This window comes from Nematocida major, assembly GCF_021653875.1.
Source record: "Nematocida major strain JUm2507 chromosome Unknown 2412, whole genome shotgun sequence".
NCBI lineage: Eukaryota > Fungi > Microsporidia > Nematocida > Nematocida major.
This window is the reverse complement of record NW_025952939.1, coordinates 205-16,687: the sequence shown is the minus strand read 5'-3', so window position 1 is coordinate 16,687 and position 16,483 is coordinate 205. Positions and strand designations below refer to the sequence as shown.

Below are 16,483 nucleotides of genomic sequence, written 5' to 3'. Positions count from 1 at the left end.
CTTGTTTTTACTGGGAGTTTACTGCATCTGTCCCCATCTGAAGGTCTGTGTGGTTTTTACTTTTTTAACTCCCTCTGGATTGAACTCCATGCCGGTGTTTTTCTCTGGGGCGTCTTCCTGCACATTTTTCTCTGGAAAAAGAAGCGCCTCTTCTACTACATGGTGGCTCGATATTTCGCTTATTTCATCTGCAATGCTGTTGCTGGACATAAACTCCTCGCTTTCTGTACATGTGCTGTCGTGCGAGCTCTCTCCGGATGACTCTTCGCTGTCGTCTACAACCAGCTTGCTTGTTCTTTGTGAGCTGCACCTCTCCTGCGTGTCTTCACGCCTTTCCCCCTCCTCTGCATGGCCGGTGCTCTCCGCCTCCATGCCCTCCATCGACTGCGTAAACAAGCCCTCTATGCTTAAGTCTGGCGCGCCTATAAACGAGTCGTCGCCCTTCTCCGGAGCAGTTTCTTTCTCCACGCTGCCCTCTCTTTCGTGCAGAGCAGCGCCTATCTCTATTTTCTTCCCCTTCAGCGCAGAAAGCTTCTTTTTTACTTTGTCCACTGCGTCCTCCATGCTTAGCGTTTTTCTAAGCTGGGCCCACACCACGCTGTATCTCTGGAGCGCCTCCTTCTTTGTGTACTCCATGAACTCCTTCGATGCACTGCTGTTATATTCGGACATCTTGAAAAATTTAATGCAAAGCAACTTCTTTATGCACCAAAGGCTTCTCGAGGAGCTGGGGATTTCGTACGAGTCGCCGTACAACAGAAAAAGCAAAATGGGAGAGAAAGAGAAAAAGAGCCTGCAAAAAGACTACTCTTTCTTCCTAGACGAGCTAATAGGCATTCCTGCAAATGCGCCGTATGTCCACGACTACAGCGAGGCCCCTCCAGTGCTCACGATAGGCGAGGTGGAGGAAATAGTGAGCGCCTTTGAGGTAAACACAAGCGCGCTAAACAGCAAGAGCACAGGCGCCATGCCCCGAGACGCTTTTGCGCAGGGAGAGAAGAAAGAAACAGTAAAGTGTGCAAACTGCGCGCTTATGAAGAACAGCACAAAGCCCCAGCAGCCTGCACAGCCCAGCAATCTGTCGGACTTTTCTTCTGCGAAAGACCTGCTTCCTCCAGATATAAGCAAAAACCTTCCCAAAAGAAGCAAGCAGGAGCCTGTAAAGGAGGACGAAATAGACAAGGTCGCAAATGTAGAAAAAAAGCTTCTAGACGTAATCCGAAACGAGGTGCTGTCTCCCAAAGAAAAGATAGAGTGGGAGGACATTGCAGGGCTGCCCCAGGTGAAAATGGCGATAAAGGAAATTGTTGTGTGGCCAATGATGCGCCCAGACATATTCAAAGGGCTCCGAGGCCCCCCTAAGGCGCTTCTTCTGTTTGGGCCTCCCGGGACAGGAAAAACCATGATTGGAAAGTGCATTGCCAGCCAGTCGCAGTCCACGTTCTTTTCGATCAGCGCCTCCTCGCTCACCTCCAAGTGGGTTGGAGAGGGCGAAAAAATGGTTCGGGCGCTCTTTTCGGTGGCAACGGAGCTGGCCCCGTCTGTGATTTTCATTGACGAAATCGACTCGCTTCTCATGCAAAGAACAGAGGGCGAGAACGAAAGCACGCGGCGCATAAAAACAGAGTTTCTTGTGCAGATGGACGGAGCCAAGCAGGGAAAAGACAACGTTCTGGTTATCGGCGCCACAAATCGGCCGCAGGAAATAGACGAGGCAGCCCGAAGAAGGTTTGTGAAGAGGCTGTACGTCCCTCTCCCGGACAAGGAGGGCCGCATGGAGATGGTCAGAAAAATAACAAAAGACATATGCGCGCTCTCCTTTGACGAAATAGACCAGCTTGCAGACTCCCTAGAGGGATACTCTGGGTCAGACATCTACAACTTATGCCGAGAGGCCGCGATGGAGCCGGTCCGGGAGATCAAGGAGCTGGAAAATCTCCACTCTCTCCGGGGAATCCACATAAATGACTTTATTTCGGCAATGAAGCACATACGAAAAAGCGTGTCTGCAAAAGAGCTTGTGTTCTACGAGGAGTGGAACAAAGAGTTTGGCGTCCTTTCTAGATAGCGCAAGCGTGGATAGATAATAATATGCGTGTTTATTCTTGGCAGTATGGCTTCCAGTGAACCGAAGACGCAGGCTGCGAAGAAAACACGTCCTGCTCGCACTGCTGTCCCTCCCTCAGCTTGTAAAGAACCCGCCTGCCCGCATCCGCATGCAGAGGCATGCCCAGGTGCTCAACTGCAAGCACAAGGTCTTCTCCCGTAAGAGTTTTTCTCTTCTCTATCTTGCACAAGTCCTGGGCCTTGCACGTAACAAATGCAATAAACTCTGAAGAGGCTCTCTGCATCATCTCTTTTGCGTCTTTCGATATTTTTGCGTTTTGTGGGATTGCCTTCTTCATTATTCCTGCTACATTTGCCACTGGCAGGAGTCGGTCGCTCTGTTTCATAGCATGGGAATTTGTCGCATATTTAAAGCCCTGGGCGTTTATTTGCTATGCCCTCCTGGATACGCCTGTTTCCGCCCGCCTTTGTGCAGCATCGCATGCTGCGCCGTGCACACGCAATCTTCTGCAGCCCAAAAGTCTCTCCGCTATGCAGAACTGGCGAGGCTTCCGTCTGCATCCTCGCCGCCCTCTCTGCAACGCCCGACGTGCAAAGGACTTTTTGCGCCCAAGCGCATTTCGGCATCTGCAGTGCATAGTGTGATCTTTTTGGAGCTTGGCGGGGCACTTTTCTATAGTTTTCGCTCAATCAACCTGATTTTTAGATTTATATTGCTTTTAAACTATAAATATATGATAGAGTTGCAATTTTATAATGGAAGATATGTCTAAACGCAAAAAAGTGTTTGTTTTGTTATTTATAGCAAGTGTTGTAGGCCTTGGAGTGGCTGTATCCATAGCGTTCTCTGAGAACTTCAAAAAAAGTAATACAGATTTTACTGTTCAAGTAGCAAAACCTCTGTCGGATGATTTTGAGCCTTGCGAAAACCGCGAGAAAGCAGAGAGTGCTCTACAAAAAATTGGCAATGTGTTTAGGGGCACAATCACAACTGAACGCCAAGCAAGCAGGCAGAAGCCAGGCGATTCATGTGCAAACTATTCGGACGCAGTTGTCTACTCCGCGTCCCGCGCGTGCCAAGAGCGGCGCGGGTCATTCCTAGACTTCTTGTGGTCCCTTGGGGGCGGCTTTGCTTTTAAAGCCACGGTCATGCTAAAAATACAAAGGAGTCCGGAAAAATACAAATACTTGTCTAAAATTTCCGACTGGGACAACTCTTTTGTCTCGCAGTTGCTTGATTTTATGGGCAGCCACAGCCCCTTTCTTAAGGACCTACTTAAAATGCACCAAAGTGGAGAGAAGCAAGCTGCAGAAAACTTGAAAATTGACAGGCTGCCAATGGCGAAAGAAAACTGGAAATACGATCTGGACAAAGCCATGCTGTCTAGGTGCAAGATGCGCTGCATGCCTGCGCGCCCCACTTCTGAGTGCTTAACCGCTGCTATACAATCTCTGTTTACTATTCCAGAGGTGTTTACGGATCTTGTCACCATAACTTCTTCCAAGATCAATAGGCTAGAAGAGGCGTGGTCAACTTCAGAGGGCATACAAAAATTCAATCTGATTCGTGAGTCCCGCGGGATTCCGGAGGTTTATTTCCACACGTTCATTCGTGCGATCCATATGTTGTCTGAGGCTGCTTTGGAGACAGAGTTGGGTGACCGATCGGAAAAGAGCCAAGCTTCGCTGAGCAGAATATATGATGACCTTTGTGAAATCCTAGACATTCCTTGTATGGACTCTGTAGAGCACTTGGCAAACACATACCGAATTCTGTATGCCTATATGACGATTCTGTACGAAATATATCCAATGACTTTTATGGACGACAATCTTTTGGGGGTGGGCGTGGTGCTTCCAGACCAATACCTCGAGAGCATTTTCTATGTGCGGACAGAAAAAAACAAAAGCAGTATACAGGCGAATCTCCCATCCAAGTTTGATGTTAAGTCTGATTTTGTTAAAATAGAGCTGTATGCAAGCAAAGATCCTCTGCAGCACATATACTATGTTGATAATGAGAAGCAGTGCCGAGAAGTGGTTATAGTTCCTATTGAAGGCGCCTATGTGATGTGTTGGGAAATAATCGACTATATTTCAGTTCTTCACAAAAAGCCAAAGAGCAACATACACGTGCTTAGCTACAGCCTTGAGGATAAAAAGTGGTCCTACAAAGACCCTGAAACAACCCAGTACTTGAAAGAAAGCCCCGATTCTTCCGAGATTCTTGTGTTCTACTACATAAAGCAGGCTTGCTCTGCAATCGATCCAATAGATCTGTATTTTGTAGGGTTCTTGGAAGCAACGAAACCTTGCAGAGAACCAGACCACATCAGCCTTCCTCTGTTCTTTACCAAGTTGCTAGTTAACTCGATAGCCCTCCTTGATTACAACTTTGTCTCTGGTAAAATTGCGCCAATATCGTCTTTTTCTCAAATCGATGCAGTGTCTCCTTTCCTGTACAGCCCGTCGCAAGACAGAAATGCGTTTGCCTATTATCAGAACAACACAGTCCCAATACGCAGAGAAAACACCGGCGACATTGATATCGACTTGGAAATAGCAAAGTCCTCTCTGGTTAGGGAGAAGACCACCTTTTCTCATGAAAAAGATGTCCGTGTTGAGGGTTTTATATACAAATATCTCACAAGAGTGATGTCCCCTGGGCGGTACTATAACATCTATATGAAAGACCATGCGGAGTTGCGTGGGCCTGGCTATACGACAGACATATACAACAACAGAGTTAAAACAGCCGTTTCAACGGACAAGAATTTTCCCAACATAACTTCCGTCTTTACCATTGATTATGATGAAAAAAACTCTCTCGTTGATGGCTACCTCTCAAGAAATCACATTTTGACGCCCCAGGGCATATTCAATTCGGCTAATCCTCCATCGTATGATAATATGTCTCCAATTTATAAATATATGATCGTGCATCCACGCAAGGGCGATGCTTTTGTCCAAGCAACAGGCGTCTCTGACGCTCTTGTTAAGCTTCTGCTGCACTAATAGGAAAATAAATGAATGCCTGCCAAACACTGTCTTTCTATCACAGACTTCCCCTTCATGAAAGGGCTTTTTCTGGCGCAGCCCATAGCACATGCGCACAAAATTCTGCTATTGTGTGCAGCAAGACGCCGTCGCGCCTGCCAAAATAAAAAACCACACAGGGCGCGCCTCAGAGCTCTGCCAATTTTCAATTTTCAATTTTCAATTTTCAAAATGCAAAATCATCCGCGGGTTTTATTTATTCTCTGATGCTGCATGCAAAAACAATTCCAGGCCACGCCAAATGGCTCTTTCTCCCGCTAGACAAGAGCCGGCTGCCACGCCCGGAGCAGCCCAAGGGCCAAGCTCTGGCTGCGCATGCAGGAAAAACAAAAGGGTTTTCCAGCCTCTGCGTCTCTACTCCTGCTTTACAATTCCGTCCACCCGAAGTATGATAATAGCGCCCTCAATCGCAGACTTCAAGCTCTGCTCTTTCACCAGGATCGACTCGTACACCTCTGAAGGCACAATTTCTCCGGTGTTCCCGTCAACTCCGTACGTGTGCTTCTTCTTGCTGTGGCACGCCTTCAGCTCCAGCATCTTGACGAGCGGCTTTGTGTTTCCGCTGTTTGCTATAAGAGAGGCGGGGATCGCGTGGAGCGCCTCCACCACGGCCGCAAACACCTTTTTCTCCCGCTCTGATAGGCCCTGCGCGGACTCAAGCTCGTGCGCCAGCGCCATCTCAACAGCCCCAGCCCCCAGCACGACTGCGTTCGAGTTGTATGCGTTCCTGGCTATGGCAATTGCGTCCTGCAGGTTTCTCTCCAGCTCGTTGACAATGTCTTTCGAGGGCCCCCTCAGAAGAACCGAGCACGCCTTCGGGCTCTTGCACTTAACAAACTTGCAATACTCCTCCTCTCCGATCCTCTGCACCTCAAACAGCCCTGCCGTTCCCAGCGCCTGCGCGCATGCGTCCTCCGCTCTTGAGAGTATCTGTGCGCCTGTTGCCAGAGCCAGCCTCTGGTTCTCTGACTTCTTTATTCTTCTAATGGCCGATATGTTGTGCTTTTTCAGCAGCGCAATTGCGTGATCGGACACGCCCTTTTCCGATGCCAGCACGTCCGGGCTGCACCTGGCTATCAGCTCGACCATGCGCTCAATCTGCTCCTCCTCCACCTCAAGCGCCCTTCCAAAGGCTTCGCCCGTGTGCATCTCGATGTTCATCTGGTTCTCCCCCTTCCTGTACTCCAGCGGGAAGTCTATCAAAAGCACCTTTGCATTTTCAATGTGCTTCCTCATCGTGTAGTCCAGAAGGCTCTTCTGCACTATTATCCCGTCAAACACCACAGACTCCTCGACACGCCCGCCCGGCACCTTCTCCACGCGGATGTTCTTTATGTCCACGCTCTTGCTCCGTATCATGTTCACCGCCTTTATGGCAATGCTCTCCAGGTCAATAACATACTTCGATATCTTCGTGTTCAGCCCGCTCTTCACAATCTCCTTTATCATGCCCTCGTTCCCCTTTATGTCTATCGAGTGCTTTTTTATTTTGCCCAGAAGAAGCTCCAGCACCTTCTTAAGCACGCTGCACAGAAAAACCGGGTGGTATCCGTTTTTCAGGAGCTCGCTCATGTTTTTGAGTATCTCGGCAGACAAGATCACAACAGACGTGGTCCCATCGCCAACCTCTTCGTTCTGCGTTCTGGAAAGCTCTATCAGAGACTTGATCACGGGGTGCGTCACTTCGATCTCCCGCAGTATGCTGTTCCCGTCGTTGGTCAGCTCTATCGTTCCTATCCGAGTCAGGATCATCTTAATCATCGACTTAGGCCCAATGCAGCTTTTTATTAAGTTGGACAAAAAAATTGATGCTTTTATGTTTTCCTGCTGCACCGAGTGGATATCCTCCTTTTTCAAGACAGTCACTGTTCCTACCTTTCTCTCCATAAGAGCTAAAATTTTTCAAACTTAAATAAAACAAGAATGGAAGCCGTATTGAAAGAAAAGCTTAGCGCCATTGACAGAATCATAGAGAGAATGAAGGAGAAAAAAGAGGTCACCCTGACGGAGGTTTTGAAGGAGGAGATCGAGAGGCTCAAGAAACTGAACAAAGAGTACGAGGAGGTCCTAAACAGGAAGAAAGTCAAAAGCAAGGAGGAAAGCGGGGGAAAAGTGAAATACACGCTCTCCGACGGGTCTGTGTACGTGGTGCACCGAGAGAAAAAGTACAAGTACCTTTATGATGCAAACACATCAATAGTTACATACGAGTTTGGAAACGGGCAAATTGAAAGAACGTTCCCCTTTGGGATCAAGGAAATACGCACGCCCGCAGGCAAAATAGTGATCAAGTCTTCCGAGAAAGAGTACGACGTCATATAAGCACGCAACTGGCAGCACGCTTGCACAGAAGAGAACTGCAGCTGAGCCTTGTCTGCAGGCCTCCCAGCGGTGCATATGCAGCCAGCCTGTGCATATGTGCAAGCAGCGCCCATTAGAATAAAAGTGTATGTGTATAAAAATAAAAACTCTTTTCGTCCGTGTTGGGTTTATTTTTGCATCTGCTCGCCGGAATAAAAAATCTGAACCAAAATTGCATGCGGCAACCCAATACTAATTATTGTTTTGCTTGTTTGAAATTAGCACTTGCACGCTTCTATTTGCTTCCTGGGGGCGAGGCAGCGCTTTTGCGCGCATTGCCCCAGAAAAGGCAAAGCCTGCATTGGCCTGCCTCCTTTTGCAGCTGTTTCAGCGTGCACTGCATGCAGAAGCACGGCTGAAAGAGGGAACTTGCCGAAAACAGAAATGGGCGATGGAAGTCTCTGCATGCGCTCTTAAAGAAGGCGCATGGAGTGCAAGAGTGCAGCCCTACTTCCGCACCATCCAATAGTACAAAATCCTGGCAACCCAGTCCTGCAGAAATGTGGGTAGCAGCGCATAGACGTACGAGTACCTGAACACCCAGGGAAGGTACAGGTGCGTGTCTCCGCGCAAAACAGCCTCGTAAACGCGCTTTGCCACATACCCCCTCTTCAGCGTGTACGGGGACCTTACGCGCTGAAACAGCGGAGTGTCGATTTTGTACGGGTACACCGCCAGAACGGAGCACCCCTCTCGCCGGAAAGACTCTAGAAGCGCGTGCATAAAGCTTTTGCATGCACAGTACATCGAAGTGTTGGGGAACGCAGCTATGCTCAGCACGCTGTTGATGTACACGACCTTTTTGTACGTGCACGTCTTGAGAAGGTCCAGATGCGAGTGCACATTTATTTGCATATACTCCTGCGCCTGCAGGGGCGAAATGCTTTGGAAGGACTTGAAGCCGTGGAACGTGGCGTGGTTCAGTATGAGGACGTCGCAGTAAATGCGGCGCTTGAAGCGCTCCTTAAAGTCGTGCTGGATAAACGCGCAGTGCATAGAAGGCTTTACCTTATCCACCACTGTCACGGCGTGGTTGTTCAGAAGAATGTGCGCAGCAAGAGCTTCCCCCAGTCCGCGCGACCCTCCAGTTATACAGAAATGCATTGAAAATTAAAAACCGAGGCGCTTTTGTATGTTGGGTTGTTGGGGCTTTCGTGGTGTAGTGGTATCACGCATCCTTCACACGGATGAGGTCTCCGGTTCGATCCCGGACGGAAGCATCTTTTTGCTGCACGGCCGTACAAAGCGCAGTCCTGGCTGCGAATGCCGCTCAGCGTGCTGCCTGCTCTTTCGCGCCTGCCTTCCACAAGCCTTGGGCGCTGCACTCCAAAAGATGCACGCTGGGTTTGCGCTTGGCTGGAAGCAGGCGCGAAAGAGCACTTTTTTGCATGTCTTGAAAAAGTATGAAAATATTTCTGCTTTGCGCTTTGGCCTTTAGGCTGGGCAGATTTTTAACTAGTCACATTCGCAGACTTCTATCAGAAAAACTCGGGCGCTGATTTTTAAAAACAGAATGATGGAAAACTGACATTAAGAATAGTTCTATTTCAAAAAAACTTTTAAGCCGAGAATGGACGATATCGAAAAACTTGAATGTTTATACTTGCAAGTGCCTCTACAAGAGCCTGCTCAAGATTTAGAGATGGTAAGCGCTTTGGGCGGAGACAAAGAGCAAAACTCAGTGCCCGGGAATGCATGCCCGGAGGGTTTGAGCTTAAAAAGACTGTTGTTGTCTATAACTAGCTCTATGCTGGGGGCGGGTGTTCTTTTTTTTCACACTGCGATAGCAAAGGGAGGGCTGCTGGCGTTTGGGTTTTCGGTTTGTGTGTCCACCATAGGAATGGTGGCTGTGGCCGAGTGCTCATACAGAGCCCTGAAGGCCCCGGAGATGGCCAACGCCCAGAACACTCCAATGACGTACTCGCAGCTAGTTGGAGCCACTTTCAAAAAAATTGAGATTTGGTTGAAGGCCAGCTTGATTGTTCAAGCGGGCATATCTATTCTAATATACCAGACGCTAATATGGGGCTGGATGGACAGCAACATAGAGCTCATAACAAGAAGCTTTTTGCAGGAGGGAGGCCTGGGAGTTGCGGTGGTGAAGGTCATACTGGCCGTGCCGCTTTTGGCTGTTTTTTTGTACTTTTCGATACTGAAGGAGCCCGGGGACGGAGTTACCATGCAGATAATGTCGATTTCCTCCATGGGCGCTCTTGTGCTTCTCTTGGTTGCAATCCTGTGCATAGTGCACTATTATATGATGCCGGTGTCCACGCAGTCTCTTACTGACCACATACCCCAGCTAGTCAAGGGAAGCAGCCCAACGCTTATTGAGTTCTTAAGCTCGGTGTCAATTATTTACTTTGGCATGAACTCGCTTCAGAACATCCCAATCTACATGAGCGCAGCAAAGCTCGAGAAAAAGCGCAATGTTCTATGGCCGCTTTTGGCTGGAATTGTGATAGTGTACATGGTCTTCTGCTGTATTTCCATAGAAGGGTACTTCTTGGCATCGGCAGCTGGGTTTCCAAAAAAAGGCACAGACATTCTTACGCTCACGTCGAAGATCATGCAAGACTACAGCCACGAGTACAGCGGATATCTTTTGGTGCTGACAGAAGGGCTTGTTGGACTGTTCAAAGCCGCAACCAGCATTGTGCTGATGAACTCTTTCATGTGGCAATGCTACACATACAGAACGCTGGCGATTTCTCTATACATGAGCGCAAAATACACTCCAGACGGGGATGAAAGATTTAACCTCAGCCACCTGTTCAAGAGAGTAATGCCTGAGTGCGTTTCGCGCTTTTGCGTAATAACTCTATTGGATCTGATTCGGAAAATCGGAAACAGCCTGCCTAGGTTCATTAGAAAGACTCTTGACATACAGGAGCGTGCCACATCGCTTTTGGACGAGGAAGAAAGACAGAAGATAAAAGTTGCAGCATACCATGCAAAGCTAAGATGGGTTGTAGGGACACTCATTTTTGTGCTGAACACAGTGGCCGTTATTTTGAAAGTCGATCTGACAATGGTGATTCAGGTATCAGGAGGGCTGATAGCTTCTTTTTTGTCTCTTCTTGTGCCTGCAGTTCTTTTGATGGGACATGGGCACATTAAAAGGTCGACTTCAAAAAGATGGTTCGACTATGTGTCTATTTTTTTAATGATTATAACCTTTTTCACGCTGTCTATATCCTGTATTCTTGATACAGTCAAGAGATTCGCCCAGCCAGAACTGGAAGCCGCAGTCAACAGCACAGCTTCTCCATAAACAAGCAGAGCATTTTCTACTTTTTGTTTCACAAAGGCAGTTTCGCCTCTGCATACTTTTCTTAAATTAAATAGAAAAAGAATGCACAGCCAGTTGCACAAGCGATGCAGCCAGCTTTCTGCCGCGCAGAAACCCAAGAAAACGCGCATTGAACATTTATTCACTTTGTGTGGAGTGCAGGGCTTTTCCAGCTTTGGACAGGCTTTAGAGGCGCAAACACCAAACCAGCATTTGGCTTGAGTGTGCGCGATGCATGCCCGTAGAGGATAGACCAAAAAAATAAAGCGTTCGAAAGCGCAAAAGAAGACAGCACACACATTTCTATTTCTACAAAGTTGAACCTGGTGCTCTATATTTTTATCGCGCCTGCTTGGCTATGGCAGCCTGCCTTGCTGTTTTCTTGTGGCGACAGCTCTGGCGCTCCAGCCCGTCTCTAAGCAGCAGGCGCAGAGCAGGAATTGTTTGTCTTTTTTCACGCTTTTAGAAACAATAGGGAAGCCTGCCAAATTTAAAAGACGCCGAAACAACCTTTCGTGTTGTAAAGTATGTGTGATGCTTGGCTTGCTGTGGATACGTGTGCCGATTTGGAAAAAGAGGCACGGAGCTCTTTGTACAACGTAGGTATGCAAAGCAGAAAGAATGCAATGAGAACAGGTCTACTTTGATGTGTAAATGCGCATATATCAGGAAAAAGGCAGCGCATGAGAAATCGCGGGCTGCTTCTCGTGTGTGGCGAATATATTGAATTATAATATCAAATGCTCATCACGATCTAAAAGCAAATATCAAACCAAACACATATATACACAGATGAAAATATCTGCATGCAAATATTCCAACATTTATATAGTGCTATACTGCTGCTAGGCGCGGCATTTTTCAACGGAATTACGCCAATCTCCAACAACTTGGAAAATGGTTTTACACAATGCAATGCATACACTGACATAACCGGCAGAATACATGGAGATTTTAATCCCCAAAATATATGTATTGTTAGAGACGCAAACCTTGGGAATGAAAGCCAAAATGTGTTAGCACATATAGACGCTTTTAAGAGCCCCCAAGACCCAACAACAGAAATGGAAATTCGATACCGTATTTTGAATGCGAAAGACTTAAGACTAGAAATAGACCAATTGCACAAACAGAATGATTGCATGGCGCCTGAAGCCATACAAAATTCAACAAAAACAATTGTTTTGGATAATTATGATATTTTCTGCGGAGTAAGTTTGAATGACTATAGGGAACCGCTAGACAACGTCATCCCCACCGCCATTGGCGCAGACCATGAGACTGATAAACTCAAACTAAGCCGTGCGTTGCTTTCGATTTTTTCCTCGCTGCCTAAAAGCTATTTGAAAGAAGCAATAACTCATATCATAGCCCGGCACGAGGCCAATGCAAACTACTTTAGATCTCTAAGCAAGATGATAAACGGCTATTGCAACTCCATTGAAATAAACAACGAAAGCCGGGAAAGTACAAAGAAAATAATGTGTACACAAACGGCTGCCATGGTTTATGATGTGGTTAAAAACCATATGATAAGTAGCGTCTATATATTGCTATCAAAGAATCTCGATATCCTAAAAAAGATCAAAGAATTTGACGAGAAGGACCAAGAGTATCTTGCGGTTGTAGCTACACAGTTGAGAACTGAACATGGAATGGTTTACCAGCTTTTTAAAGACTTCGACATTGTTAAAGGCTACATAAATAGAATGTTCCCCACTCAGGATTCCTCCTCTGAAGACGAAAATTATTCAGAAACGGCCTCATTTGAAGCAAAGCTAAGCATACACAATTCAGCTGTAATCAGAAATGACTTTTCTCTGCTAAAATATATAACATCTAAGGTGCTTGAGAATTCTAAAACTAAGAATCTTAATAATTTCAGTGCCGGAATTTCTGTGCTTTTTAGCGAATACTCGACACAAAAAATTGAAAACGAAGTAAAGAAAGTTTGCTCGAACCCACTCAGCAGCATTGAGACAGATTTGGCAAGTCTAGATGTAATTTTTCAGGAGCTAACAAAAATCCTGAAAAAAGAAGATACTTTTGTTATTTTAAAAGACATTGATTCTACAACAAAAAGCACTGAATATGAACTTTTCTTGAAAACATTCAAAAATCTTGAGCAATATATAAAAAGCAAGGAAAAAACTGCAGAAAAGAATGCACTGAAATATAATAACGCCTTGAATATTATATGTAAAGATATGGATGGTGTGTGCGAGTCTGGCCTTCCAAAATTTAGATTGCATTCCATAGGAAATATGAAGACAGAGCTTCCGAATTCAAAAAATCCTATGCACGCTTCAAATGACGCTAATTCATTAGTAAATCCTGCTGGCCTGCCCAATACCGGGTCGAGTTATGAAAGAAGTCTCTCTGAAGCCGACAATGGCTCGGATTTCCAGACGACGGGAGCAATTAACTCACCCGCCACCGAAAGCACTTCTATTTCAACAGCAGAGCCCCGTATCAACAGCAGCGAATCTACTTTAAACATACCTAGACCTTCTGCTGCTTCAGAGCCGGTTACAGAATACGAAGCCGCCTCAAAAGCGGTTACAGAAGATGTCGCTATTTCAGAGCCGGTTACAGAAAATAATACTACTTCAGAGCCGGTTACAGAAAATAATACTACTTTAGAAGCGGTTACAGAAGACGAAGCCGCCTCAAAAGCGGTTACAGAAGACGAAGCTGTTTCAGAAGCGGTTACAGAAGGTAATACTACTTTAGAGCCGGTTACAGAAGGTAAAGTCAATACTGCTTCAGAAGCGGTTACAGAAGACGAAGATGCTTCAGAAGCGGTTACAGAAAATAATACTACTTCAGAAGCGGTTACAGAAGACGAAGCCGCCTCAAAAGCGGTTACAGAAAGTAATACTGCTTCAGAGCCGGTTACAGAATACGAAGCCGCCTCAAAAGCGATTACAGAAGACGAAGCTGCTTCAGAGCCGGTTACAGAAAATAATACTACTTCAGAGCCGGTTACAGAACACGAAGCCGCCTCAAAAGCGGTTACAGAAGATGTCGCTGTTTCAGAAGCGGTTACAGAAGGTAATACTACTTTAGAGCCGGTTACAGAAGGTAAAGTCAATACTGCTTCAGAAGCGGTTACAGAAGACGAAGCCGCCTCAAAAGCGGCTACAGAAAACAATACTACTTCAGAGCCGGTTACAGAAAATGTCGCTGTTTCAGAAGCGGCTACAGAAGATGTCGCTATTTCAGAGCCGGTTACAGAAGACGAAGCTGCTTCAGAGCCGGTTACAGAAAGTAAAGTCAATACTACTTCAGAAGCGGTTACAAAAGATGTCGCTATTTCAGAGCCGGTTACAGAAAGTAAAGTCAATACTACTTCAAAAGCGGTTACAGAAGACGAAGCTACTTCAGAAGCGGTCACAGAAAATGTCGCTGCTTCAGAGCCGGTTACAGAAAGTAAAGTCAATACTACTTCAGAAGCGATTATAGAAGACGAAGCTGCTATAAAGGATAAAGTCACTACGGAAGCTGACCCTCAGACGGAGAATATCAATCCAAAACACAAAATCCACATGGCGAGCAATCCAAATATGCAGGCTAATCCAGAACTATCGAGAATTACTCAAGGCCACAAACTTTCAGATGATCCGAGTGCAAATAAGACAAGAAAAGGCACAGAAGTCGATTTCAAGGCAATCAAAATAAAATCGCACAAAAACAAATCAGATTCCTATGAAGTCATCAATCATATACAAGGCAGTGGCAGTGGCGATGGTGATGATGAACCTGGCGATGATGATGATGCCGCTGGCGACAACAATGACGCTGGCGACAAAGATGAAGCCAAACCAGCTGTGCCCCTCAATGGAAAAACCAAGTCAATTGCAGCAGGGAAAAACTCAGCTAATTTGGGCAAATCCAGAAACAGCAAAGGAAAAAATAGCACAAAAGCATCTACTAACAAGCGTAAGAAAAGCAAACTCGATGCAATGCATTCGTCTGCCGATAGGGTAGCCCCCTTGGCAGCAGTCAGTGCTTTAGGAGCTGCTGCCTATGGCCTTTACCGTAGAATGTAAATGCAAGAAAAGAGCTATGCCGGCTGCAAACTTAGTCTTTTAAGTTAGCGCCACACTTTTTAACAAAGCAAAATCCAATATAGCGTCCAGAGTTTATTCCAACTTTGTAAAATATTGCTAGCGTGTAAGTGCCAGAAATAAATTGTTTTTGTTAGAGTCTTATGCTTTTTCTATACCGTGTGCCAAAACACCAGCCAAATAAATATGATGGATTAATCACACAAATAACGCACTGCAGCCCTGCAGCGTGCATGTCCTCTGCATTGGTGGCTAGCCAGCGTATCCTTTTTGTTGCGCTGCAGTGTTTTGCATAGCTGTGTCTGAAATATGCCTGTTTCTGTCCTCGGGCCCTTGGTATTGCTTGGCAATTTAGCCAGCTGGAAAAGTGTTCAAAGACTATTTTTCTCTTTCAGCTCGTGCAAAAATGAGACACACCGGCCAGACTCGTCCCGTGTATCCACTCGACGGCACAGATGCACAAAGAAGGCGCTGGAAAGCTGCCAATTCGCCTGGCTATACGCATCGGTACGGACAAAGCGCAGTCATTCTGGCGTCTGCTCGCTCGATCATTTAGAAGCGCCATCTGCCATGCAGGCCTTTCTAGATGGCCGCTGCTCTCTTCGCATGCAAATTTCGAGCATATTATTCTTGTTTATTTTTTCGTGATGATTCCCACAGTGCCCTCTTTCATAATTCGGCGTGCGATAAAGAAAGAATCAGCTCGAGACCTGAACGGAATGCAAGAAGTGGCATTGACTGGAAAAATAATCCGAAGAACCAAAAATAGTTCAGTTCTTTTCGACTCCTTCTCGGGAATACGCATACAGACAAACAGTGCAGTCTTGCAGGGGGAAATAGACAAGAGCATTTTTGAGAATTACCCGGTGCACGTGCTGTGCACTCTGGAGCGGATTCCAAAGCTTGCCCTGCATGTAAAGTCTGTCAGGAGGTGCTCTTTTCACGAGGAAATGTACAACACGCTCGAGGGAATTGAGTATTGGAAAAAGGTTCAGTCACAAAAACAACCAAAGTAACTGGGATCAACAAACATTGGGAGAATATAAGCAAAGCCAGGAATAAACAAGCATGCTTGAGAGCGCGCCCTTATACACCAAAGAAAGAGAAAAATCTGACATGGCAGACTTAGAGGTGCTGGGAAGCCTTTCATTTGATCTAAGCATTAATAAGGACGAAAAAATAAAAGAGGCATTTGTTTCGCTCGTGTCAAAGTTAGGCACCAAGGAGTTCATGCTGGAGTACTCGGCTTTGTACAGCAAGATACTAGCCATTCACGAGAGAAGGCGCAACTGCATGTGCTCTGAGCCCGTAGAGTCGCTGTTTTCTTTAGAAATAGAAGAACCTGAGCACAGCACAAACCCACTCGAAACATGTATACTTAATGAAATATCCATAAGCACAGATTATGTAAATAAGCCAGCGTTGTAGAAACTTAGTATTAAGACATAGAAGGCAAATAGAATCAAATAAAAATGAATTGTAAATTTTCAGACACCTTTGCCTTATGCATTTTTTGGCAAACAAAGGCGCGATCAACAGAGTAACTTTTCAGGCTATAAGTTGATAGAGCACAATAAGTTGAGCCTGCCGCGCTTGTGGCGCAGCAAAGACCATGCAGGCACTCTCTGAAGAGGAC

At 46.2% G+C, this 16,483-nt stretch overlaps 11 protein-coding genes across 11 annotated transcripts; 7 read left to right on the top strand and 4 right to left on the bottom strand.

The window, feature by feature from the left end:
* Positions 1–18: 18 nt before the first annotated feature.
* Positions 19–672, bottom strand: NEMAJ01_1929 (uncharacterized protein; the record flags this gene model as incomplete). The annotated part of the gene is made up of 1 exon (XM_047915767.1): positions 19–672. The coding sequence occupies one exon, from the start codon at positions 670–672 to the stop codon at positions 19–21; it is 654 nt and encodes a 217-aa protein (XP_047771724.1).
* Positions 673–703: 31 nt separating this feature from the next.
* On the top strand, positions 704–2,068 carry NEMAJ01_1928 (fidgetin-like protein 1; the record flags this gene model as incomplete). The annotated part of the gene is made up of 1 exon (XM_047915766.1): positions 704–2,068. One exon carries the CDS (start codon positions 704–706, stop codon positions 2,066–2,068), a length of 1,365 nt encoding a protein of 454 aa, XP_047771723.1.
* Positions 2,069–2,099: 31 nt separating this feature from the next.
* NEMAJ01_1927 (nuclear transcription Y subunit beta) lies at positions 2,100–2,453 on the bottom strand (the record flags this gene model as incomplete). Its single annotated transcript, XM_047915765.1, has 1 exon — positions 2,100–2,453. One exon carries the CDS (start codon positions 2,451–2,453, stop codon positions 2,100–2,102), a length of 354 nt encoding a protein of 117 aa, XP_047771722.1.
* Positions 2,454–2,832: 379 nt separating this feature from the next.
* On the top strand, positions 2,833–5,082 carry NEMAJ01_1926 (uncharacterized protein; the record flags this gene model as incomplete). The annotated part of the gene is made up of 1 exon (XM_047915764.1): positions 2,833–5,082. One exon carries the CDS (start codon positions 2,833–2,835, stop codon positions 5,080–5,082), a length of 2,250 nt encoding a protein of 749 aa, XP_047771721.1.
* Positions 5,083–5,478: 396 nt separating this feature from the next.
* Positions 5,479–7,011, bottom strand: NEMAJ01_1925 (T-complex protein 1 subunit gamma; the record flags this gene model as incomplete). The annotated part of the gene is made up of 1 exon (XM_047915763.1): positions 5,479–7,011. One exon carries the CDS (start codon positions 7,009–7,011, stop codon positions 5,479–5,481), a length of 1,533 nt encoding a protein of 510 aa, XP_047771720.1.
* A 36-nt stretch (positions 7,012–7,047) lies between these two features.
* NEMAJ01_1924 (uncharacterized protein) lies at positions 7,048–7,446 on the top strand (the record flags this gene model as incomplete). The annotated part of the gene is made up of 1 exon (XM_047915762.1): positions 7,048–7,446. The coding sequence occupies one exon, from the start codon at positions 7,048–7,050 to the stop codon at positions 7,444–7,446; it is 399 nt and encodes a 132-aa protein (XP_047771719.1).
* Positions 7,447–7,932: 486 nt separating this feature from the next.
* NEMAJ01_1923 (uncharacterized protein) lies at positions 7,933–8,589 on the bottom strand (the record flags this gene model as incomplete). Its single annotated transcript, XM_047915761.1, has 1 exon — positions 7,933–8,589. One exon carries the CDS (start codon positions 8,587–8,589, stop codon positions 7,933–7,935), a length of 657 nt encoding a protein of 218 aa, XP_047771718.1.
* Positions 8,590–9,055: 466 nt separating this feature from the next.
* On the top strand, positions 9,056–10,759 carry NEMAJ01_1922 (uncharacterized protein; the record flags this gene model as incomplete). Its single annotated transcript, XM_047915760.1, has 1 exon — positions 9,056–10,759. The coding sequence occupies one exon, from the start codon at positions 9,056–9,058 to the stop codon at positions 10,757–10,759; it is 1,704 nt and encodes a 567-aa protein (XP_047771717.1).
* An 824-nt stretch (positions 10,760–11,583) lies between these two features.
* Positions 11,584–14,829, top strand: NEMAJ01_1921 (uncharacterized protein; the record flags this gene model as incomplete). The annotated part of the gene is made up of 1 exon (XM_047915759.1): positions 11,584–14,829. One exon carries the CDS (start codon positions 11,584–11,586, stop codon positions 14,827–14,829), a length of 3,246 nt encoding a protein of 1,081 aa, XP_047771716.1.
* Positions 14,830–15,494: 665 nt separating this feature from the next.
* Positions 15,495–15,863, top strand: NEMAJ01_1920 (uncharacterized protein; the record flags this gene model as incomplete). Its single annotated transcript, XM_047915758.1, has 1 exon — positions 15,495–15,863. The coding sequence occupies one exon, from the start codon at positions 15,495–15,497 to the stop codon at positions 15,861–15,863; it is 369 nt and encodes a 122-aa protein (XP_047771715.1).
* Positions 15,864–15,915: 52 nt separating this feature from the next.
* NEMAJ01_1919 (uncharacterized protein) lies at positions 15,916–16,275 on the top strand (the record flags this gene model as incomplete). Its single annotated transcript, XM_047915757.1, has 1 exon — positions 15,916–16,275. The coding sequence occupies one exon, from the start codon at positions 15,916–15,918 to the stop codon at positions 16,273–16,275; it is 360 nt and encodes a 119-aa protein (XP_047771714.1).
* Between the last annotated feature and the right edge of the window lie 208 nt (positions 16,276–16,483).